This window comes from Entelurus aequoreus, linkage group LG09, assembly GCF_033978785.1.
Source record: "Entelurus aequoreus isolate RoL-2023_Sb linkage group LG09, RoL_Eaeq_v1.1, whole genome shotgun sequence".
Taxonomy (NCBI): Eukaryota; Metazoa; Chordata; class Actinopteri; order Syngnathiformes; family Syngnathidae; genus Entelurus; species Entelurus aequoreus.
Window position 1 is genome coordinate 51,515,923 of NC_084739.1, and position 26,596 is coordinate 51,542,518.

The 26,596-nt window shown below is 40.1% G+C and overlaps 1 protein-coding gene across 6 annotated transcripts in view; it reads right to left on the reverse strand.

Annotated features, from left to right (window-relative positions):
* The window catches only part of hspa12a (heat shock protein 12A), a 178,586-nt gene that overhangs the window by 68,909 nt on the left and 83,081 nt on the right, over positions 1-26,596 (reverse strand). For all 6 annotated transcript variants that reach the window (XM_062058912.1, XM_062058910.1, XM_062058909.1 and 3 more), the window contains exons 3-5: positions 25,298-25,425; positions 3,588-3,774; positions 3,211-3,315 (exon numbers count right to left, since the gene is read on the reverse strand). In XM_062058912.1, the coding sequence (XP_061914896.1) occupies positions 3,211-3,315; positions 3,588-3,774; positions 25,298-25,425 (420 nt within the window). The remainder of the gene's footprint in view (positions 1-3,210; positions 3,316-3,587; positions 3,775-25,297; positions 25,426-26,596) is intronic.

Sequence of the window (26,596 nt, forward strand, 5' to 3'; positions counted from 1 at the left end):
TGTGTTGTGGCTAATAGAGTATATATATGTCTTGTGTTTATTTACTGTTGTAGTCATTCCCAGCTGAATATCAGGTACCGTGAGTATGCAGCCTTGGCTGCTAAACATTCGATAACTTGACCGTATGTGCGCGTCACGTACGTAACTTTTTAAAAATATATAAGCTTTATGAACCTTGGGTTAGGTAAACGGTCTTTTGGGCTGAGTGATTGTGTGTGTTGATCAGGTGTTTGAATTGTATTGGCGTGTTCTATGGAGCTAGGAGCTAGCAGAGGAGCTAGGAGCTAGCATAACAAACACGCAGGTGTTTTTATGCAGGATTAATTTGTGGCATATTAAATATAAGCCTGGTTGTGTTGTGGCTAATAGAGTATATATATGTCTTGTGTTTATTTACTGTTGTAGTCATTCCCAGCTGAATATCAGGTCACCCCCGGCTCTCACAGCATCTTCCCTATCTGAATAGCTTCAACTCCCCACTAGTCCTTCACTTGCACTTTACTCATCCACAAATCTTTCATCCTCGCTCAAATTAATGGGGAAATTGTCGCTTTCTCGGTCCGAATCTCTCTCACTTCATGCGGCCATCATTGTAAACAATAGGGAACTTTGCGTATATGTTCAACTGACTACGTCACGCTACTTCCGGTAGGTGCAAGCCTTTTTTTTATCAGATACCAAAAGTTGCAATCTTTATCGTCGTTGTTCTATACTAAATCCTTTCAGCAAAAATATGGCAATATCGCGAAATGATCAAGTATGACACATAGAATAGATCTGCTATCCCCGTTTAAATAAAAAAAATTCATTTCAGTAGGCCTTTAACTTTAAAGAAATACAGTCTATACATTGCTAATGTGGTAAATGACTATTCTAGCTGCAAATGTCTGGTTTTTGGTGCAATATCTACATAGGTGTATAGAGGCCCATTTCCAGAAACTATCACTCCAGTGTTCTAATGGTACAATGTGTTTGCTCATTGGCTCAGAAGGCTAATTGATGATTAGAAAACCCTTGTGCAATCATGTTCACACATCTGAAAACAGTTTAGCTCGTTACAGAAGCTACAAAACTGACCTTCCTTTGAGCAGATTGAGTTTCTGGAGCATCACATTTGTGGGGTCAATTAAACGCTCAAAATGGCCAGAAAAAGAGAACTTTCATCTGAAACTCGACGGTCTATTCTTGTTCTTAGAAATGAAGGCTATTCCACAAAATTGTTTGGGTGACCCCAAACTTTTGAACGGTAGTGTATGTACTGTATATCAGGGGTCACCAACGCGGTGCCCGCGGGCACCAGGTAGCCCGTAAAGACCAGATGAGTAGCCCGCTGGCCTGTTCTAAAAATAGCTCAAATAGCAGCACTTACCAGTGAGCTGCCTCTATTTTTTAAATTGTATTTATTTACTAGCAAGCTGGTCTCGCTTTGCCCCACATTTTTAATTCTAAGAGAGACAAAACTCAAATAGAATTTGAAAATCCAAGAAAATATTTTAAAGACTTGGTCTTCACTTGTTTAAATAAATTCATTCATTTTTTTACTTTGCTTCTTATAACTTTCAGAAAGACAATTTTAGAGAAAAAATACAACCTTAAAAATGATTTTAGGATTTTTAAACACATATACCTTTTTACCTTTTAAATTCCTTCCTCTTCTTTCCTGACAATTTAAATCAGTGTTCAAGTAAAAAATTTTTTTTTTATTGTAAAGAATAATAAATACATTTTAATTTAATTCTTCATTTTAGTTTCTAATTTCTTGACGAAGAATATTTGTGAAATATTTCTTCAAACTTATTATGATTAAAATTCAAAAAAAATATTCTGGCAAATCTAGAAAATCTGTAGAATCAAATTTAAATCTTATTTCAAAGTCTTTTGAATTTCTTTTAAAATTGTTGTCATGGAAAATCTAGAAGAAATAATGATTTGTCTTTGTTAGAAATATAGCTTGGTCCAAATTGTTATATATTCTAACAAAGTGTAGATTGCATTTTAACCTATTTAAAACATGTCATCAAAATTCTAAATTTAATCTTAATCAGGAAAAATTACTAATGATGTTCCATAAATTATTTTTTTAATTTTTTCAAAAAGATTCGAATTAGCTAGTTTTTCTCTTTTTTTTCGGTTGAATTTTGAATTTTAAAGAGTCGAAATTGAAGATAAACTATGTTTCAAAATTTAATTGTCATTTTTTTCGTGTTTTCTTCTCTTTTAAACCGTTCAATTAAGTGTAAATATCATTAATTATTAATAATAACATAGAGTTAAAGGTAAATTGAGCAAATTGGCTATTTCTGGCAATTTATTTAAGTGTGTATCAAACTGGTAGCCCTTCGCATTAGTCAGTACCCAAGAAGTAGCTCTTGGTTTCAAAAAGGTTGGTGACCCCTGCTTCCTTTGGAATGGCTAAATCAGGCTAGAATTAAGGTTTTAGAATGGCCTTCCCAAAGTCCTGACTTAAACGTGTGGACAATGCTGAAGAAACAAGTCCATGTCAGAAAACCAACACATTTGTCTGAACTGCACCAATTTTGTCAAGAGTGGTCAAAATTGCAACCAAAACCTTGCTACCAAAAGCACCTTATTGCAGTGAAACTTGCCAAGGGACATGCAACCAAATATTAACATTGCTGTATGTTTACTTTTGACCATGACTGTGTATATACAGTATACATATATATATATATACATATATATATATATACATATATATATATATATATATATATATATATATATATATATATATATATATATATATATATATATATATATATATATATATACATATATATATATATGTATATATACATACATACATACATACATACATATATATATATATATATATATATATATATATATATATATATATATATATATATATATATATATATATATATATATATATATATATATATGAATGAAGATGAGGTAGATCACCTTAACTTGGTCATTTGAAAAGTAGCTCACCTGCTGAAAACGTGTGGGCACCGCTGCTGTAAACAATACTCAAGGGATTTGTTCGATATTTTCTTTTTTTTGTTTTTTTATTACAAAACCCTTTTTTCGATTGTTTTTGTTATTGTTGACAAAGTCAGGGAGGCCAAACAATCAGATTGTATCGTAGACCCAAAATGTTGATCAGGAAATCTATAATAATAATAATGATAACAGCATTAAATATGTCAAACAGTACTTTACCTTTAGCGCTTGCTCCTTAAAGAAGGCCAGTGCATAAGCAAAAATGTCTAAAGCCTTCACGCGCTTCCCATTTGCTGCCTGGAGGTCTGTATTGATGGATAGGTTCTGTAATGAGGATACAGTTAGTAACATCAACAATATGTTATTGATATCGTTACACCACAACGTAACATTGTAAGGTGCATGACTGAGTTAGAATATAGTGAAAGACTTACATTATGGAGTTAAAAGTAATATTTACTGTAACAAGACATACCTTACTGTGTTAAAAGTAATATTTACTCTAACATGTCACTCACAACAGGGTTTGAATGATATGTTCGTGTTTTTTTCAGATTATGATAGAATTTTGTTTGGGGTTTATTTGCCTAACTTACTGCCGTAGTATGGAGCTTCATTTTGAATTTCTCCAAGTAGAGCCAGTGTTTGGACTCGCTGGGGTCCAGGTCGTGATAAAAGTCACGTGCCGCGTAGCCAAAACTATGAAACTTTCTGTCCGGAGTCAGCAAGATTGTGGTTGGGGTCTTCTGGTTGGACACGCCAGGATCTCCACCCTCCCATCGCCTGGAGAATAAAGTGAATATTATCATGATGTTACTTGAAGGAAGAATTACTACTTGTGAAATTAAGATAAAGGATAACTTCCTGGTGTAATGTTTGCAGCACTTTACCTAAAATAGACATTTAACGATTCAAACCTTATTCCAGTCACCTGCTGAATATATTCTCATCTCATGTTATCCATTATCTAGTGGGGTGCAAGTCAACAAACAACAGTTATATGTCCACGAAAGACGGAAGGAATTTGGAGCTTCTACGTTGCGCTATCCCCTGCCGGTGTCTCATAGCAAAGATCTTGCCAAGCTGTTCCAGCGGGATAACAAAATCCAGATTAGAATGTTTATGTTTGAATGAGCGAAAACAAATGTAAACGTTTCACTCTAATTGTCAATTGTCTGGTCCTCAAACTGATCATAGCTTTATCTTGCAGACCACATGGCATCTCCAAGATGTTTGCGATTTAGTTCAGAAACCACAAAAGTCTGAGTGCACACGGCTATGCCCATCCTTTAAATAATTTGTGGCAGCTTTGGGGTACCTTGAACGGCTACCAGCATCTCCCAATATTCTATAGACCAGAGCAATGCTTAAATCAGCAGATGTCCTGTTATCACGACTCTTCTCTTAAGGGGGGCGTGGCTTTTGAGCAAGATGGCTGCAACTGTTTCTCTCTGCTGAAAGGCCTAATGGAATCGACTGAAATCTAAATCACTGACATCCAACAAGAGTCAAGATTGCTCGTAGAACAATGACTACCAATGCAAAGTTAGCAACTGAAATGGCAGGAATTAAAGATTCCCTAGACTTTATGTCAAGGGAAATCAGTGAAGTGGTGGAACAACAGAGGAAACTGACAGGCCTCATGGAGGAGATCAGGCAGCTAAAGGCTATCATCCAACACAAGAATGAACGGATTGAGCTCCTAGAACAAAGGGTGGATGACTTGGAACAGTATTCCAGAGCTGATGACCTTGTGGTCACCGGCCAGGCATCGGAATTATGCCCGGGTTGCTGGCCCACCTGATGACCAGCATGGTGAGGATGCACCATCTGAGGAGCTTGACACCTTGGAGCAACAAGTGGTACGCTTCATGAAGAGTTAACATATTCCTCTGGAGAGTCAGCACATATCAGCATGTCACATTCTTCCAAGTAAGGACAAAAAAAACAACAAGCCTAAAGTCATCATCAAGTTTGCAAATAGAAAGCACAAGGTGGAAATTCTGAAGGCAGCTAAAAAACTTAAAGGCACTGGAGTTTATCTAAATGAGCACCTGACAAAGAAAAATGCTGAAATTGCTTGGACAGGCCGGATCCTCAAAAAGCAAAATAAAATCCAATCAACCTGGACAAGGAATGGAAAAGTTTTCATCCGGACAAACGGACCACCAGAACAAGCCAAAGTGATTGTGATGAGAACATTGAAAGACCTGGATCAGTACAAATGAAAATAGTGAGTGCATTTTTCTTTTTTCTTGTTCTTCTTTTTTGCTTGATTATTGGATCTTCTGTAAGGAACTCATGACTCTTTCTTTCAAGACTGAAGCCCTTTCAAGTGTTGATTATACAGAAAGTGGCACATTTGTTTTTGAGAATGAAGTGGATCCAGAGACTCATCTAGACTCATCCAGAGACTCCAGAGGCACATTTGATTTTGATAATGAAGTGGATCCAGAGGATCCAGAGACTCATATATTTAAGCATATAAGGATTCTTGCCAGTATTATACTGAGGAGCAATTTGATGACGTAGGCATAGAAAATACATTTTCTTTGATTCATTTTAATTGTAGAAGTTTACCAAAAGACTTTTCTAAAATCAAAAATGTTTTGGAGTCACTTAAAGGTAGATTTAAGGTAATTGCTTTATCTGAAACATGGATAAAGAAAGGCAAGGAGGTTGATTTGAAATTAAAGGACTATGATCTGTATGTCACTAGCAGAGACAATAGGACTGGAGGATGGGTGGCCCTCTATATATATAATGAACTAAAATGCAGACCAGTTAAATGTATGACAATGGCCATAAATTATTTAATGGAGTGTGTAGCTGTTGAGATAGAATTAGAACAAAACAGAAACATTGTTGTTGCATGTGTATATAGAAAACCAGGATCAAAAGTGGAAACATTCATGGATAAATTAGAGGAAATGATTAATGGTCTAAATCAAAATAGGACTATCGTAATTTGTGGAGATTATAATATTGATCTTCTAAAGGTAGATTCACATAAACAGACATCAGATTTTTTTTAGATATTTTATGAAAAAGGGCTGTACCCATTATTTACAAAGCCTAGCAGAATAACCACAACTACTGGGTTAGTGATAAATGACATAAGTGATCATCTGCCTATATTTGAAATATTTGACTATCAATTCTCTAAAAGAACATATCATCAAATACTTAAGAGGAAAAGAAGTGTCAATCATATTAACAACTTCAGGAATGACCTATTAAAACAAGAGTGGAAAGAGGTGTACACAGACGATATAAACACTGCCTATGATTATTTTCTTAAACATTATATTACTCTGTATAACAAGCATTGTCCTGAGGTTCCATGCAGATCTAAACAAAGGCAAAATAATGCACCTTGGATGAACAGTGTGAAAAATGCATGTAAAAAGAAAAATAGACTTTATAAGGAGTTTATCAAATCAAGAACAGAGAATGCTGCATGAAAATAAAAATAACAAAGGCTACATGGAATATTTTGAATAAAGCAATATGGATTAGAACAAGGAGAATAGAACTACCTAGATATTTAAAAAAAAAGATAATATGTTAATTGAAAACAAAGATGAAATTGTCAATGAATTAAATCAATTCTTTGTAAATGTAGGACGTAGCTTAGCAAACAAAATACCAAGAGCTAATGATCAATCAGGGGGTGTCTGGAAAAGGGAAAAGAGGGTTATGCAGTCAATGTTTCTTAGTGAAGTGACTGAAAATGAAATATTATCTGTGGTTTATAAACTAAAAAAACAAGACCTCCACAGACAATGAGGGTATTGACATGAAAATAATAAAAAACACAATTGATTGCATCATTAAACCATTACATTATATAATTAATTGTTTTTTTAAAGTAGGAGTTTTCCCAGACAGTATGAAAACAGCTAAGGTCATACCTTTATTTAAAACTGGAGATAAACATACATTTGGTAATTATAGACCAGTATCTCTCCTATCTCAATTTTCAAAAGTGCTTGAAAAACTGTTTGTTAATAAATTAGACTGCTTTATTGAAAAACATAAATTATTAAATGAAAGTCAGTATGGATTTCGATCAAATAGGTCTACGAGCTTGGCCATAATGAACATTATTGAAGATATTACAACTGCAATTGATCAAAATAAATACACAATAGGAGTGTTCATTGATTTAAAGAAGGCATTCGACACTATAGATCAGGGGTGTCAAACTCAAATACAGAGTGGGCCAAAATTTAAAACTGAACAAAGCCGCGGGCCAAGGTTGAACAAATTAACCTTTTAATAGGGACCCAAACACGTTTTGCATTAAATATTGAACAAGCAAGGCTTATATAACTTTATAGTGACTTGCAAAATTGAGTTTCAAATAATAATAATAATTAAAAAATATCAATGGCATATCAAATACAATTTAAATAAAAATTGAATGCTTCTTTTCTATTTGCAGCCTTCTGAGGTAAATATCAACATTAACTTTTTCCACAGGCTAATAAATTTGAAAATAAAATAATGAATAAACCAACCATTCAGGACTTTAAACGGCTCCGTTTGCAACATACTGATCTAATCTGATGTGCCCAAGCCAGATACCTGCCATCTTTTCTTGGATGCTAGTTCATTAATGTCGAGGCTCAGGCTTTGAGCTGAAGCAACCGTCATTATCGAACGAAGGTGTTCATCAGTCATTATTTCTCGTATTCCACAGTCTTGGGGGCGTGCCTTACAGGCACTGCTTTTAACGTCTTCTACGAGCTGACGTCACATCCGCTTTTCATCCCTTCTAACAACGTGCCGCCCAGTCACAAGATATGAGCGGCTCCTGTACGCACACACACGTAAATGCAGAGCATACTTCATCAACAGCGATACAACTTACACTGAGAGTAGCCGTATAAGCAACTTTAACATTGTTAGAAATATATGCCACACTGTGAATTCCCACCAAACAAGAATGACAAACACATTTTGGGAGAGCATCCGCACAGTAACACAACATAAACACAGAACAAATACCCAGAACCCTTTGCAGCACTAACTCCTCCGGGACGCTACAATATACACCCCCGCTACCTCCAAAGCCCCCCCCCCCCCACCCCCACACCTTGTAGCGTCCCGGAAGAGTTAGTGCTGCAAAGGGTTCTGGGTTTTTGTTCTGTTGTGTTTATGTTGTGTTACTGTGCGGATGTTCTCCCAAAATGTGTTTGTCATTCTTGTTTGGTGTGGAGTCAGTGTGGTGTATATTTCTAACAATGTTAAAGTTTTTTTATACTGGCACCCTCAGTGTAACCTGTATCGCTGAAGATCAAGTATGCGTTGCATTCATTTCTGAGTGCGTGCCAAAGCCGCACACTATATGTAACTGGGCCAGCACTCGTTGGACTGGTCGAAAAAGGGATGTTACAATTCCCAGGAGCGGCATTGAAATCTGGGAGTCTCCCGGGAGGTTTGGCAAGTATGAGTATGAGAAATAGCGGTGTACCGCGGCACCGCCACTGCATATGGTCGGCGGGCCAGCTCTAGTGTTAATTTGATATTGCCTCACGGGCCAAGTGAAATTACACGGCGGGCCAAATTTGGACCGCGGGCCAGAGTTTGACACCCATGCTATAGATCATCAAATTCTCATTTCTAAATTATATACTTATGGAGTTGGAGGAGTTGCACTGGACTGGTTAACCAGCTATTTACAACAACGACAGCAATATGTTGAGAATGATGATTATAGATCAGAATGTATGAATATTGAATGTGGAATTCCACAAGGTTCGATTTTAGGACCCAAACTTTTTATTTTATATATAAATGATATTTGTGAGGTTTCGAAAATTTTACAGTACGTATTATTCGCAGACGATACAAATGTATACTGTTCAGGAGATGACTTGAAAATCTTAGCCGATAATATTGAAGAGGAAATGGTTAAACTAAAATTGTGGTTTTATGTAAATAAATTATCTTTAAACTTGGAAAAGACTAAATGTATGGTATTCAGTAATAAAAGAAAGATAGAAGTTAGTTTATCCATAAACAATGTGAAAATTGAGAAGGTGTCTGAAATCAGATTTCTTGGGGTCATCTTAGATGAAAAGTTGACATGGAAAGCTCATATATTGCATGTGAAAAATAAGTTAGCTAAAAGTTTATTTATTTTGAACAAGGTTAAATAGTTTCCCGTATAATACAATGATAATGTTATATTGCTCAATTATTCTACCTTATTTCAATTATTGTGCAGAAATATGGGGAAATACATATCACAGCAACATAATGCCTTTATTTTTTTCACAGAAAAGAGCAATTCGTATCATTTTTACAGTAGGATATAGAGACCACACAAATCCACTCTTCATTAGGTCAGGATTATTAAAACTAAAAGACATTGTAGAATTGCATACTCTATTAGTGATGTTCAAAGCTAGAAATAAAGTTCTTCCAAAGGACTTACAAAAGTTATTTGTGTTCACGTCGGAAGATGAGAACCACAGAAGGCCGTATGATTTTAAACATCCAAGAGTGCGAACAAATTTGAAGCAAATGTGCTTGTCTGTTGCTGGTGTGAAAGCATGGAATTCTCTAGACAAAGACTTAAAAAGTTGCAAAAATATCTTTGAATTTAAAAAGAGTTACAAAAAGAGACAACTGGAATTATATCAAACTGCTTTTTGATTTTGATTGGAACGTGTCATTTTGAAAATGCTTAAACGAAAATTAAAAGTATGTTGGAGTTCGGGTGTTGGTGGAGGGAACAGTGATAAAGTCATCTAAATAATTTGTGTTAAAAAGGGGGCAGATAAATATAAGAATAGTATTCTTCCATCTGCTCCTTTCTGATCATGGAAATGTATAAGAAACAAAAAAACAATGAAAGTGTCAACTGTATATGGCTTGTATATATGCATTTTCATGAAAGGAATAAAAAGAAATGATGATGATGATGATGATGAAGGTTCATTCGTGTGTCCAAACGTTCCATCAGGACATGCAGGTTCCCCCAAACCCAAGCTTCTTTTTGAGAAGATCTTGTCAATTTTGTTGAGAGGACAGTTGATCAATTCCATTGTTTAGATTTTGGACAGCAGTGCAAACATAGGATTAAAAAAAGTCAAGACAGGACGAGACAAATAAGCAAAAGCAGGAGAAATAAAATAAAGGGAAGGAAAGCCCCCGCCTTCATTGAGAACCAGACAGAAAAAACCCCCAGTGCTGACACGTTTTGTCCCTGCTTTGGATACTTTGTATATGTAAGTAATATGCAACTATAATTACAAATTATACACTATAAATAAATGCGTACAGTTACAATGAGGTACATCACATATTTACAGTTTCTAGAAAGAAGCAGAGCTTATTCAGTCGTACCCCTTTTCCTCCAGTTTCTAACACATTTGTTAACTTCCTGTGCTCAATCTGTAACAAAAACAAACAGAGAGAGATAGCTTGATAGATATTGTTGAACTGACTGTTGCACAACTGACTGGCAAAAGTAAAGGCGCTGTAGGATTGCTTGTACATGCCAGCTGATATCATCTAATCCATTCCATCGCTACAACAAGCAAACAGTTTTAAGTTATGCAGGAACTTCAGCAATAACTACCGTTAATTCATTTCCTGAAAGCTGAGATATCACAGGACCTAATTGGAGAGTTCTTGGAGGGAATGAAGAAATGTATTCACAGTCTGTAAAATTGAGTTTGTTGCTGACATTTTTCTAGACTACCAAAGAACAGGAAGGACAAAGACAAGTGTAGGTCAGCTTTAAATAACACATAATCTCATTGATTGTTATCTCTACAGACAAGGCTAGCTTTCTGTGCATGCTCATTTGAATGATTATGTATTTTATCAACAGCTGATTTATGTTTGTTCTACAGACTCAGAAATGTCACACACTAGCACACCCTTCCCCCTATCCAAAAAATCCTTGCTGAAAAGAGAGCTGCTGTCTACTTTCCACATCTCTTTTTCCAGCTGGGGGTAGGGTCTATTTTCACATGAATATCCATGTTTTATTTATTTATTTGTCAGCACATTGAGGAAAGAACTTGCAAAGAAGAAACTCTGAAGGCGATTTCTATTGGCTGTAAAACGAGCATTAGCAATGGCTAGAACAGTGTTTTTCAACCACTACTTTTGTTTAACTACTACAACCACCAGTGTGCCATGAGAACTGCTACAGGAAAATACCAAATAAAGAGAAAAAGCCGCCAAAATAGGAGCGCAAGACAAGAACTAAAACACTAACTCAAAATAAGTCATGGTGTGATGTGACCGGTCGTGACAGTACACCTACTTTGAGACAAGAGCTATATTGATGCATGCATGGTGATGGTATAAAGCAGGGGTGTCAAACTCATTTTAGATCGGGGGCCGCATGGAGAAAAATCTACTCCCAGGTGGGCCGGACTGGTAAAATCACGGCACGATAACTTAAAAATAAAGACAACTTCAGATTTTTTTTTTTGTTTAAAAATAGAACAAGCACATTCTGAAAATGAACAAATCATAATGTTGATGGGGTTTTTTACACTTACATGTTGCAGTTAATAGTATTCTATCTTTATTTGTCGTTACTTATACTTTCTGAATAAATGATGGGATAATGTTCATCAGTCAACTCATAGGTGTAATTTTCAATCTATTAAGATAAAAAAAATATCAAAATCAAATTACAGGATGTTATTTATGTAGTTTACTCATTTTTCTCAACTGGTGCACTAAGATCATGTGTTTTTTTTGTTTTTTTTTTACATATGTAGCATCATCTAAAATTATACAAAGAATTGCTATTGCGACATCTAGTGGACACATTTAGAAGAGCAGTTTCTTTCATTCCAAAATTTCGCAAACTCATCCCGCGGGCCGCATAAAACCTGTTCGTGGGCCTGATCCGGCCCGCGGGCCGTACGTTTGACACCCCTGGTTTAAAGTCTTATCCATCAATTGCGATTACTACTTTTTATTGTCTATATCGGCTGCTTAGTTTCATTTTTTTTATGTTTTGTGCAGGTGGTGTGCCTCCGCAATTTTTCAATGAAAAGAATGTGCCTTGGCTCAAAAAAGGTTGAAAAACACTGGCCTAGGAGACTGAAATCACAGCCTCATGAGTAATAATAATACCTCCTAAATTTACTGCTTGTGGATTAAACAAACCACAACAGTGCTAAAAGCAACGCCAAGAATGTAAAAAACTGCAGGAGTGCACCTTGCCCAGGCCTCTTGTGCCCTGGAGAGGAAACTCCAGCTTCACTGTGCAGTGAAGGCACAACACGGGAGGTCAGCAGTTACCGGTTATAAGCCCTTTCTCGTTTGGCGTAGGGATGGGTGCCAGGGGCTACCTCCGTCGGTGGGAGAGATGTTTAATCTTACTGGACAGCTACCGCCCGCCTCAAGCTGGGCAGCCCCCAGCCAATTAGGTGCTGTTCCGCCACAGCCTGCCTGCTTCATTGGGTGCATGAAGCTAAGGGACTCTTCCTGAAAAGTGGGCTGTAAACCTTGCACCAAGCAAAACAAATAAAACAAAGACTCCAGCACTACGTCTGCACTCAGTCATTAACAACGAACTCCTGAATCGACGAACAGACATCTCTACCGTTCAGGAAACCCAACTCCTCTCATCAGGCTCACTGAGAGAAAGAGATTACACCTTCTACTGACAGGGGAAGCCTCTGGGTGAAACCAGAGAATACGGAGTTGGCTTTGCAGTGAAGAACACTCTACTAGGTGCAATAGTACTACCTACAGGTGGATCAGAGAGAATTTTAACCGTCTGCCTTAACACCACCATCCATGGGACCTGTCCACCTGGTGAGTGTGTATGCGCCAACACTTAGCTCCTCCAACGAAATAAAGGACAAATTCTATGATGAGCTTGAGGCGACTGTGAGAAACATCCCCAAACAAGATCAGCTCTACTTGCTTGGTGACTTTAACGCAAGAGTTGGCTCAGATCATAACTCCTGGCCATCTTGCTTGGGTTACCATGGCATTGGTAGAATGAACGAGAATGGGCAGCGTCTCCTTGAGTTCTGCACATTTCACAATCTCTGCATCACTAACTCATACTTTCAGTCCAAACCCCACCACAAAGTCTTCTGGAGACACCCAAGATCTGGCCACTGGCACCAGTTGGACCTGATCATAACACGGCGCTCTGACCTCAGAAGTGTCCTCCAAACCCGTACCATTCACAGTGCAGACTGACACCGATTACTCCCTCGTCTGCTGTAAAGTCAAACTGCAGACAAAAATTATCTACAGAGCAAAACTTAAAGGACCCCCCCGTGTGGATAGCAGCAAAGCAGCCGATCCAACTAAAACTGCTTCCTTCAACTGTGCCTTAGAGGAATCCCTCCACCAACTACCCCAGTGCAGCTCTGCCCAGCAGTACTGAGAAGGCTTACGAGACACCATCCACACCACAGGCCTAACGGTTTTTGGCAAAAGATTGCCAAGGTCCAATGACTGGTTCGAAGCCAACGCATCTGTATTGGCACCGATACTGGAAGAAAAGCGTATCGCCCTTACCAACTACAAATGCACGTTGAATGACAATACCCTACATGCTCTCAGGGCATCAAGGAAGAAACTGCAGAATGCCTCCCGTCGCTGTGCTAACAGCTACTGGCTACAGCTTTGCAGCAACATCCAATCAGCCGCTGACTCCGGTAACATCAAAGGCATGTACGACGGCATCAAAAAGGCGCTTGGACCATCACACCACACAACTGCTACGCTGAAATCGGCACTGGGAGAAATCATCACTGACCGCTCTAAACAACTCGACCGCTGGGTAGAACACTACTCCGAACTCTACGCCAGTGACAACACTGTCTCCGATGCAGCCCTCTGCCATGTTGAGTGTCAACCTGTAATGGAAGAACTGGACATGGAACCAACAACTGAGGAGCTAAGCAAAGCGATTGACAGCCTAGCATGCGGTAAATCACCTGGCAGTGACGGAATCGCAGCTGAAACCCTCAAGTGTGGAAAGCCTGCTCTCCTCGACTAACTTCACAAGCTCCTCTGTCTGTGCTGGAGTGAAGGTGCTGTCCCACAGGACATGAGGGATGCTACCATCATAACCCTGTACAAGAATAAGGGAGACAGGAGTGATTGTAACAACTACTGTGGTATCTCTCTACTCAGCACTACCAGCAAACTCTTTGCCAGAGTTGCACTGAATAGACTCCTGGTTCTCGCTGAGAAAATATACCCAGAATCTCAGGCAGGGTTCAGAGCAGGAAAGTCTACTACTGACATGATTTTCTCTCTGAGACAGCTGCAGGAGAAGTGTAGAGAGCAGAGAAAACCACTCTACATGGCATTCATTGACCTTACGAAAGCTTTCGACCTTGTGAGCAGGAGAGGCCTCTTTCAGCTGGTTGAACGAATAGGCTGTCCCGCCAAACTCCTTTGCATCCTCCAGTCCTTCCACACCGACATGCATGGCACCATCCAGTTCGATGGGTCCACATCAGACCCCTTCAAAATCTAGTGTGGTGTCAAGCAGGGATGCGTGCTGGCGCCCACCCTGGTAGGGATCTTCTTTTCCCTCCTGCGCCAAGCATTTGGTACAGCAACTGAAGGAGTCTACCTTCACACAAGGACGGACGGTAAACTATTCAACCATGCCCGTCTGAAAGCCAAAAACAAAGGTCAGGCCACTCGTCATCCGGGACATGCTGTTTGCTGACGACGCAGCAGTGGTAGCACACTCACAGGAGCACCTGCAAACCCTAATGGACCAGTTCACCAAAGCCTGTCAGAACTTGAGGCTGACCATCAGTCTGAGCAAAACCAAGACGATGGGACAGGGAACTGAACCACCCCCCTCTATCACCATCAACAACTACACCCTGGAAGTCGTAAACACCTTCACCTACCTCGGTTCCACCATCACCGACAACCTGTCACTCGATGCCGAACTCAGTGGCCGCATCGGAAAAGCTGCCTCAACTTTTGGGAAGCTTACAGCGAGAGTATGGGAAAACAGCAAGCTCACTATCCACACTAAGGTGCTGGTGTACAGAGCCTGTGTCACCATCACTCCACTGTACGGTTGTGAAACCTGAACCCTATACTCCCACCAAGAGCGGCGGCTAAACATCTTCCATCTTTGCTGCCTTAGGCGTCTACTGGGCATTATCTGGAGGGACAGGATCACAAAGCAATCAGTCCTGGAAAGAGCACAGCTTCCCAGCATGTGCTCCCTACTGAGGCAGCGACGTCTCCGCTGGCTGGGCCATGTCCGACGGATGGATGATGGGCGAATCCCAAAGGACATCCTTTATGCTGAACTCACAACTGGCAAGAGGCAGATTGGCCGACCCCAGCTGCGTTACAAGGACGTCTGCAAACAAGACTTTAAGTCTGTTGACATCAGCCCCGACAGCTGGGAAGATGCAGCCCAGGACCGCCTTCAGTAGCAGCAGGCACTCCTCAGCGGGCTGCTCAAGTCAGAAACCACCCTGGCCCAACACCATGAGGCTAAGAGGACAAAGAGAAAGAAACAGGGCTCTGCGACACCGGCAACATCTATGGGACCGGTCTGGATATGTGACATCTGCGGCCGGGAATGTCTCTCACGAATTGGCCTACGCAGCCACAGGAGAAGCTGCGACAAGTCTGTGCTGTAAAGTTCAAATTTGAATGACAATAAAAGGAAGTCTAAGTCTAAGACCTGACTCCGAGGCACAGGAAATCAATGGTCTTCTGAGACTGCGATGCCGATGATATACAGCTCCTTCTTCACCACAATGGATCGATACAGGGTCCGCATTACTGAAGACGCCGCACCAATCCCCCTGTCGACCTCATGATCCACTCTTCCCTCACTCATGAACAAGACTCAGAGGTACTTGAACTCCTCCACTTGGGGCAAGATCTGCTCCCCAACCCGGAGATGGCACTCCACCCTTTTTCAGGCGAGAACCATGGAATCAGACTTGGAGATGCTGATTCCCATCTCAGTCGCTTCACACTCGGCTGCGAACCGATCCAGTGAGAGCTGAAGATCTTGGCCAGATGAAGCCATCAGGACCTCATCATCTGCAAAAAGCAGATACCTAATCCTGCAGCCACCAAACCAGATACCCTCAACGACCTGACTACGCCTAGAAATTATGTCCATAAAAGTTATGAACAGAATCGGTGACAAAGGGCAGCCTTGGCGGAGTCCAACCCTCACTGGAAACGGGTCTGACTTACTGCCGGCAATGCGGACCAAGCTCTGACACTGATCATACAGGGAGCGGACCGCCACAATCAGACAGTCCGTTACCCCATACTCTCTGAGCACTCCTCACAGGAGTCGAATGCCTTCTCCAAGTCCACAAAGCACATGTAGACTGGTTAGGCAAACTCCCATGCACCCTCAAGGACCCTGCCGAGAGTATAGAGCTGGTCCACAGTTCCACGACCAGGACGAAAACCACACTGTTCCTCCTGAATCCGAGGTTCGACTATCCGGCATAGCCTCCTCTCCAGCACACCCGAATAGACCTTACCGGGAAGGCTGAGGAGTGTGATCCCACGATAGTTGGAACTAGGGCTGGGCGATATGGCCTTTTTTTAATATCGCAATATTTTAGGACCATATCGCGATACACGATATATATATTAATATTTTGATTTAGCCTTGAATGAACACTTGATGCATATAATCACAGCAGTATGATGATTCTATGTGTCTACATTAAAACATTCTTCTTCATACTTCATTAATATATGCTACTTTAAAACTTTCATGCAGAAAAGGAAATCACAACTAAAAAAATTCACTAATTTTTTCATACAGTGTTGATCTGGAAATGTTGTCCTCGGCATTTTGATGGTGTGGGTGTGTGGCACCGGACAGAGATGTTGACATGCGGAGTAAGCACTCTTCATTCTCTAGCAGGTGACTTTTCAAATTATGCTACATATTAGCAGTAATGCTACTTTTTATAGCAACGCTTTTGCCCCACACTTGACAAATTACGGTTGTCTGTTCGACATATTCCCAGTTGAAGCCAAACCACCGCCAGACGACGGACCCCTGCTGTTTTTTTGGGGAATTAATTATTCCTTCATTTGTTACCAAATTCGCACCTTCTCTCTCTCGTAATACCACTCGCACGGGTGCGCTAGCATCACAGCTAACGTTACCCATGCTGCTACCTCTTTGCTGCGCGAGGGCGTATACGTATGTGACGTATGTCGTGACAGTATGTGACGTGTGTAAGAAGGTGCGCTTGTCTGTCTGTGAGAAGGAGACACAGGAAAGAGCGAGGAGAGCCTGTAGTGTAATGCCAGCAGCTAAAAGCAACTGCGTGAGAACGTATACTCGAATATCACGATATAGTCATTTTCTATATCGCACAGAGACAAACCCGCGATATATCGCGTATATCGATATATCGCCCAGCCCTAGTTGGAACACACTCTCCGGTTCCCCTTCTTAAAGAGAGGAACCACCACCCCGGTCTGCCAATCCAGAGGTACCGCCCCCGATGTCCACGCAATGTTGCAGAGTCTTGTCAACCAAGACAGCCCCACAGCATCCAGAGCCTTAAGGAACTCCGGGCGGGTCTCATCCAGCCCCGGGGCCTTGCCACAGAGGAGCTTTTTAACTACCTCTGCAATCTCAGCCTCAGAAATAGGAGAGCCCACCACAGATTCCCCAGGCACTGCTTCCTTATAGGAAGACGTGTTGGTAGGATTGAGGAGGTCTTCGAAGTATTCTCTCCACCGATCCACAACATCCGCAGTCGAGGTCAGCAGAACACCATCCCCACCATACACAGTGTTGACATTGCACTGCTTCCCTTTCCTGAGGTGGCGGATGATGGTCCAGAATCGCTTCGAAGCCGTCTGGAAGTCGTTTTCCATGACTTCCCCGAACTCCTCCCATGTCTGAGTTTTTGCCACCGCGACCGCTGAAGCCGCACACTGCTTGGCCTGTCGTTACCTGTCTGCTGCCTCCGGAGTCCTATAAGCCAAAAGAACCCAATAGGACTCTTTCTTCAGCTTGACGGCATCCCTCACCCACCAGCGGGTTCTAAGATTACCGCCACCACAGGCACCAACCACCTTGCGGCCACAGCTCCAATCGGCCGCCTCGACAATAGAGGTACGGAACATCGTCCACTCGGACTCAATGTCCAGCACCTCCCTCGTGACATGTCCAAAGTTCTTCCGGAGGCAGGAATTGAAACTCTCTCTGACAGGAGACTCTGCTAGGCGTTCCCAGCAGACCCTCACAATGCGTTTGGGCCTACCAGGTCTGTCAGGCATCCTCCCCAACCACCGCAGTCAACTCACCACCAGGTGGTGATCGGTAGAAAACTCCGCCCTTCTCTTCACACGAGTGTCCAAAACATGAGACTGCAAACCCGATGACACAACTACAAAGTCAATCATGGAACTGCGGCCTAGGGTGTCCTGGTGCCAAGTGCACATATGGACACCCTTATGTTTGAACATGGTGTTCGTTATGGACGATCTGTACAAAAGTACAATAACAAAACACCACTCGGGTTCAGATCCGGGCGGCCATTCTTCCCAATCACGCCTCTCCAGGTTTCACTGTCGTTGCCAATATGAGCACTCTCAAGTACTCCCTCGAGTGAATCCAAAAAGGTTGGGTACTCTGAGCTGCTGTTTGGCGCGTAAGCGCAAACAACAGTCAGGACCCGACCCACCACCCGAAGGCGGAGGGAAGCTACTCTCTCGTCCACTGGGTTGAACTCCAACGTGCAGGCTCTGAGCCGGGGGGCAACAAGAATTTCCACCCCAGCCCGTCGCCTCTCACTGCTGGCAACGCCAGAGTGGAATATATATATATATTGTTGGAGCCAGTTGGAGCCTATCTATATTATTTATTTATTAAGTGTTTGACAATGAAATCAAATAATATCAAGAATGATGTTAATGAATTATTGGATGTTTTAGATTTCATTGTGATTGACTGATTGTTTTCAGCTGCTTACGCTCCTACTGGTGAGCCACTTCCTCCTCCTATAATTAAGAAGACAGGACAGCTGGGGGCCCTTTGTCTGTCTATCAGGTTGAAGGAGTGAGGAGTGGAACAGTTTGTTTACCGCTAAACAAGCCACGCTAAAACAAGTTATTTTGAAGCCACGCTAAATAAGTTATTTTGATTATGTTGAAAGTCAACCACGGAGAATATTTTTTGTTTGTGAAAATAAATTATGATCATTTGGAATCTAGAAATATCTCCGCGAGTGCTTATTAAGGAATTTAGTGAGTCAAACACTTCTCCTCAAGACTACTCTGCATTACTTTATTTTTATTTTTTTGAAACATTTTTGGAATGCAAGAGTAGCCGTTACGAGTAAACAAACTCCACTGAAGACCCAAAAGACCAACCAAGATCGCACTGCACCGATGACAGCCAGCAGCCGGCGGGCCGTGAGTAAAATCAGCTGGTGACGCAATGAACGAATGAACGCGCCGCTGCGCTGTAAGAAATCATTCGAACAGAATGGAAGGACTTTTAAGAATGAAATAAGTGGACATTAAATTGAGCTGTGTGATTACCTGGAATGATGTCTGGCACACCTGAGACGGCAGCTTAACAGGAGGACATGCTGAGAACGCGCATTGCTTCGCGCAGAGGCAGACTGTGCGCGTGCACGAGGAGGCTAAATGAAATAAAGACTTTGATGACTGATGTTAGAAATGCTGATAAAGTCAATGATGCATTTGAAGTATTTAAAGGAGCTGTGGATGAATTTAAAAATGCTCACAACTTTGTGCAAGAATTCTTATCAGAAGAGGAAAAGGAAAATGATTATTATGACTGGTATGAACCCAGAATAACAAATTTGAATTATTTTATGAAAGATGTTGAAACATGGAAAAGAGAAATTGCATAATCAAAAGTTGGACCACTGGACAGCATATCAAATGTATCTCACAAATCAAAGTCTGCCACTGGATCAAAAGCCTCCAGATGTTCCTCAGTATCCTCAGAATTAAAAATTGCCAAAGCGGAACAAGCTGCCACATTGGCTCGAGCTGCTGCACTTAAGGAAAAACACACCTTGCAACTGGAGGAAACAAATCTAAAACCAAAGATGGAGCAAATGGAGTTGGAAGCAGACCTCGCAGCATCAACTGCTAAAATACAAATCCTTCAAAGTGATTTAATTCATGGAAGCCATGATGTGGCTCAGGAACCTCCAGGTGATGGCATGACTGAGTATTATGATTATCACCATGATACAGAAACTATGGAGAGCAATGTGGACTTTATAGAGTTCGGTGCAATACCCAAGACCCCACTTCACCAAACCATCTTAAGTCTCCACAGACCTCTACTTAAAAGGAACACCAACACATCAGAAGATCTAAATAAACCTCAAAACAAAAACGCAACTAAAAAACACAAGACCCAAAGTGTAAATCAGACTCAACCAATAAATCACTCTGCACAAGATAATGTGGTTATCAATGCTGCTCATGATAACTTGGAAATGGTTATTCAAAGACAAAGTGACATCGCAAAACTCATTGTCTCACAGAAAAAACTGTCTCTACTACCAGCAAGAGAGGTTTCTGTGTTTGATGGTAACCCACTGGCATATCAGTCTTTTATCCATGCATTTGAACACTTGATTGAAGACAAGACTGATAATGATCAAGACCGGCTCTACTACTTTGAGCAGTTTACCTCTGGTTTGCCAAGAGACTTGGTTCGCAGCTGTTTGCACATGGAAGCCACCAGGGGCTACAATGAAGCAAGGCGCCTCTTAAAAGAACACTTTGGAAATGAGATGAAGATTTTGGGAGCTTACTTGGAAAAAGCCTTGAATTGCACAGCGATTAAAGCTGAGGATGGGAAAATGCTACATGCATATGCACTGTATTTGAGAGGATGCTGTAATGTAATGCAAGATTTACAGTATTTGGAGGAACTTGATATCCCATCGAACTTAAGGCTAATTACATCCAAACTACCCTACAAACTCAGAGAAAGGTGGCGAAGCACAGCTTATGAGACACAACAGAGAACTGGCAGGAGAATCAGATTCAACAACTTTGTTGATTTTGTGGAAAAGTATGCCAAGATGCTTTTGGATCCGTTGTTTGGAGACATTCAAGACCAAATAACAACAAAAAGGCCTCTCCCAAGAAGCACAAGTGAACTAAAACCAATCAGCCAAAGAAGAAGCAGCTTTGCTACTTTAGTAGCTGTGAATACAGAGCCAGCAGGATACACTGTAAAACAATCTTCTGTTCCACAACAACCTGCTCAAACCACACCCAGTGGTATCATCCCTTCATGTGGATATTGTCATGGCAAACATGCTCTGATTGACTGCTCACAATTCAAAACACAGTCACATGACAACAAGGTTGACTTTTTAAGAAGGCAAGGATATTGTTTTGGTTGCCTACTAAAAGGTCATTTAAGCAAAAATTGTAAAAGAAGATTAATGTGTCATGTTTGCAAAATGAAACATCCTACTGTACTTCATATTCCAAATGAAAAAGGCCCAAGGCAGGAAACTCAAGCAAAGCCCACTGCTGAGACAGAAGAAACCCCTATAAGCATTGCTCTTGTTTCAGCCGGTGATGCAATCGTGGCCGGGAAAGACTGTGCACTTTCAATCGTGTCAGTCAGAGTTAAGGCCGGAAAAGGGAACAGCTATGTTCAGACCTATGCCTTTCTCGATCCAGGCAGCATGGCAACATTTTGCACGGAAAATCTAATGGACCGACTGAATGTGAAAGGACGCAAAACAGAAATTATTTTGCGAACAATGGGACAGGAAAAGCCTGCGAAGACCTATGAGGTCAGAGGACTGGAGGTTGGAGACTTGGAAGGGTTCACATATCTGGACCTGCCGAAAGTGTACACACAGAGCAAGATACCTGTCTCAAAGAAAAACATCATCACAAAGGCTGACTTGAAGAGGTGGCCATATCTTGGTGGCATTGACTTAAAAGAAATTGAGGCAGATGTTGAACTTCTTATTGGGTCTGACGTTCCTCGGGCAATGGAGCCGTGGAATATAATAAACAGTCAAAAGAATGGACCATATGCAGTCCAAACCAGACTGGGATGGGTGGTAACTGGACCACTCAGTTGCAGTGCTACAGAACATGCTGGGACCATTGCAGTGTCAACTAACAGAATCTCAGTAATTGAGCTGAAGGACCTCCTCATCAGACAATATAACCAGGATTTCTCTGAAAACATATTTGAGGAGAAAAATGAGATGTCAGTTGAGGATAAATGTTCTATGGAGATCGCCTCAAGTTCAGTCTTTCTTAAAGATGGTCACGATCCTCTGCCACTGCCTTTCCGGGATAAAAACAGTCACACCTCAGGATAAGTTCAGAGAGAAAGAAAGACATCGGCATTCCTCCTCTTCTTCTTCCAAAAAAAGCCATGACAAAGATAAAGAAAAGGTCAAGAAGGACAAAGGAGACAAACGTGACAAAACGGAGGAACTCTGAGACCTGTACGGTCAGAGGGGAAGCTTACCTTTTGACAAAGAAACAATGCCCTTAGAGGCTGATCCTTACACATTCCCATACGGCGGAAAAGGAGATGGCAAAGACGTACACAGAACAGTTGAAAAGGAGAAAAATAAGAAAATCAAGGACTCCACCAAGGACAAGACCATGGACCATGGAACAAGGAAACACATAAGACCATGGACCATGGAACAAGGAATCGCATAACAAGACCATGGACCTAAGACCATGGAACAAGTAAAGACATTTCCAGATGCCAAAGGCTTTGTGAGAAGTGTTTTGGTTAAAACCAAGACCAACACGGTTCAATGACCAATAGATGAACTCTGCCTGCTAATGGAAGCAGCTTGATGGACTGAGGGGGGCTTCGGTTCTCCAGACTCGATGACCGCTTCAGATATGACTATGGACTTTGATGAGACTTGACTAATAACTCAAGTAACTTAATTAATTTTGAATTTTAAGAACATAATTGTTTGGATTATATTGTTCTATTATGGCTCCTGTGAATATTATTATTTATGTAATTGTTTTGCTAAAGCACACAATTAGGGGCCGGGATGTTGGAGCCAGTTGGAGCCTATCTATATTATTTATTTATTAAGTGTTTGACAATGAAATCAAATAATGTCAAGAATGATGTTAATGAATTATTGGATGTTTTAGATTTCATTGTGATTGACTGATTGTTTTCAGCTGCTTACGCTCCTACTGGTGAGCCACTTCCTTCTCCTATAATTAAGAAGACAGGACAGCTGGGGGCCCTTTGTCTGTCTATCAGGTTGAAGGAGTGAGGAGTGGAACAGTTTGTTTACCGCTAAACAAGCCACACTAAAACAAGTTATTTTGAAGCCACGCTAAATAAGTTATTTTGATTAGGTTGAAAGTCAACCACGGAGAATATTTTTTGTTTGTGAAAATAAATTATGATCATTTGGAATCTAGAAATATCTCCGCGAGTGCTTATTAAGGAATTTAGTGAGTCAAACACCTCCTCCTCAAGACTACTCTGCATTACTTTATTTTTTCGAAACATTTTTGGAATACAAGAGTAGCCGTTACATATATACGCTGCAACTAACGATTAATTTGATAATCGATTAATCTGTCGATTATTACTTCGATTAATCGATTAATAATCGGATAAAAGAGACAAACTACATTTCTATCCTTTCCAGTATTTTATTGAAAAAAAGCAGCATACTGGCACCATGTTGTGGACATTGGGGGTGCAGCATACACCAATAATAACAGAAATGTAAGTCATCAGAACTGAATCAGATATTGTACACGTTTCTGTTGTGAATAATAAAGGATTCCTTTTAGGCTGCCTCTGAATAATAGCATGAAATATTCCAGCACCTTCATAACGTTTAGTTATACTAAAGCGCCACTCAAATCTAAATATATTTATATAGCTTTATCAGCCCGGCTACATTGATCCATTATGAAACCAACCTGAGATATTTCTGTCCGTTACGTTTATTTCCAAATTGGTAACCGTGTGTTTTCTCTCTCAAAACGGAGTCAAATGTGCTTCAGACACATTATCAGCCCCGCGTTGCAACAAAGGCATAACGTTAACGTTACTCACAAAAAAGCTGAACTCATGAATGCTTGTTGCCACTATGGACTTAAAAAGTTACGTACTGTGAGTTCTCCCTTCATCCATGGCTGCAACATGTTTCCTTTTCAGGTGCTCCTGAAGCAATGTTGTACTTCCGTGCCATTTTGCAGGAAACGGTCTTCTTTGAAGTCTTTAAAGTGAAGTGTTCCCACACATTTGACGACTTAGGTTGTACACTTTTCTCCATTGAAGCAATAACCTCAAGATGTTTTTCTGCTGAACTATCCGTACGGTTTACCTGCGCCATTTTTCGAATGTTTCCAGACGGCGTCGTCACGTGAGCTGTACATGACACATCATTGGCTAGCTTACCTCCACCTCATGAGACGTAGCCTCAACGCCGCCCTGGCGCTGTTTTGTATTGTTTTTGTACTTACTTTGATTATTGTTTCTCAGCTGTTTGTAAATGTTGCAGTGTATAAATAAAGGTTTATAAAAAAAAAAAAAATTTTTTTTTTTAAATAAAATTAAAAAAAGCCTCCGCGCATGCGCATAGCATAGTTCCAACGAATCGATGACTAAATTAATCGCCAACTATTTTTATAATCGATTTTAATCGATTAGTTGTTGCAGCCCTAATATATATATATATATATATATATATATATATATATATATATATATATATATATATATATATATATATATATATATATATATATATATATATATATATATATATATATATATATATGTATATATATATATATGTATGTATATTAAAAAAAAAAATATATATATATATATATATATATATATATATATATATATATGCTTTGCACAAGTAATCACGCTGCAGGACTGCTTGTAGGTTCAATGTGCACAATTAATATCTCAGTTGCTCAGACAGCAATGTGTTAATACAAGTCTGGAATATGTAATTTCTTAAGGGGGAAAGACAATGTCTTCTGTATTAATGTTTGCAATTAAGCTAACTAGCAAGCGCTAGTCAGTTTGTAAGTTTGTCATTATATCACACATTTTACATGCAAGCACATATCACTACACACTTGTTTTGTTGATGATATGAGACAGATATCTGACACCCCTAATATAAACTAAATAGACCTATAAAATAGTGGTTATAAATCTTCAGTGACCATTATACTAACCCTGTTTTCATGTTACGCAAAAGAAGGAAACATTGTGTGTGAATCAAACTAGCTTGTCTATAAAAATGTCATGACATACCTCATGGTGTGAATGCACTCTGGCTCCTTGGTGAATGCATAAGCGTACCCGCTGGATGTGGTGCCAAAGTCAATGGCCACCACCACCATGAAGGACATTCCTGACGGGACTTGGTCATTGGTGTCATTCTGCGCCCAAACACAACAGAAGTATATTAAGAGTTATGACATAAAGCTTTTGATCAGCAGTAAAGTACACACATTCTCAAAAGCCAGCTATTAACTACAGTTTAAAAGCGATAAATAATAGAGCCCCATCATTTATAAAACATGTTTTTGCGTGTACTCTGCGTTTACCATGGAGACACTCAATTACTGCACGTTCATGTTATCATGCTCTTTCCTCCTACCTAAATAAAGCTGACATCTACCACTTTTATGGGCATTTTAGAAGCAATCCTGCAGTGCATCTTCAATTGAACCCAGTTTTTTAGTGCGCTGAAGGTGCACTCATGGGAGAATCTGGCACTCTCCAGAAGTTTTTATTATATATATATATATATATATATATATATATATATATATATATATATATATATATATATATATATATATATATATATATATATATATATATATATAAATGAACACCATTAAAAAAGCCAGCAGACAGATAAGTCATCCAGCAGTTATAAAATCATAAAATATTGCTGCATATTTAAATTTTCAACAGTCCATATATGATGACAAGCATACGTAGGACGGAGCTGCAGTGCGACCGCCTCCTTTCTCTAAGCCATTTATGCGCAACTGCTAGTCTGCACGTCCTTTCTAAATGTGCGAAACAGACATAAAACAGCTGCCGCTAAACAGTTTTAGTCTAGATAAATCACACTCTGTGTTCTAAATAATTATATTTGCTCTATTGCCCTTGACCTTCTATATCCTGTGTAATGTATTTCATGTTTGTGTGACATCCTTATTCTTGAACACTGCGTGAGTACAACTGTGTTTAAAGGATGTATTTATTCCACGGTGTGCCTGTTTGCGTCCTCTAAATTCTCTACTCTGATATCTTTTATCGCCAGCTCCGTAGCCCCACTAGTTATTTGCTAACTGACCCACTTACAGCACAGACAAGCACATAAACTTCTTATACAAATAAAAAGGTAATAACACAAATAATGTTTTAGTTTTATGTAAATGCACTTTTTCCTGTTATTGCCTCAATGAGCAACGTATATTAACATTGTAACCTTACTGCTTCAGAAACAGAACCACTGTGATTAGATTACGTTAGATGGAACTTTATTGATCGCTTGGGCGTGTGCCCTTAAGGAAGGGCATCACTGTATGTAGT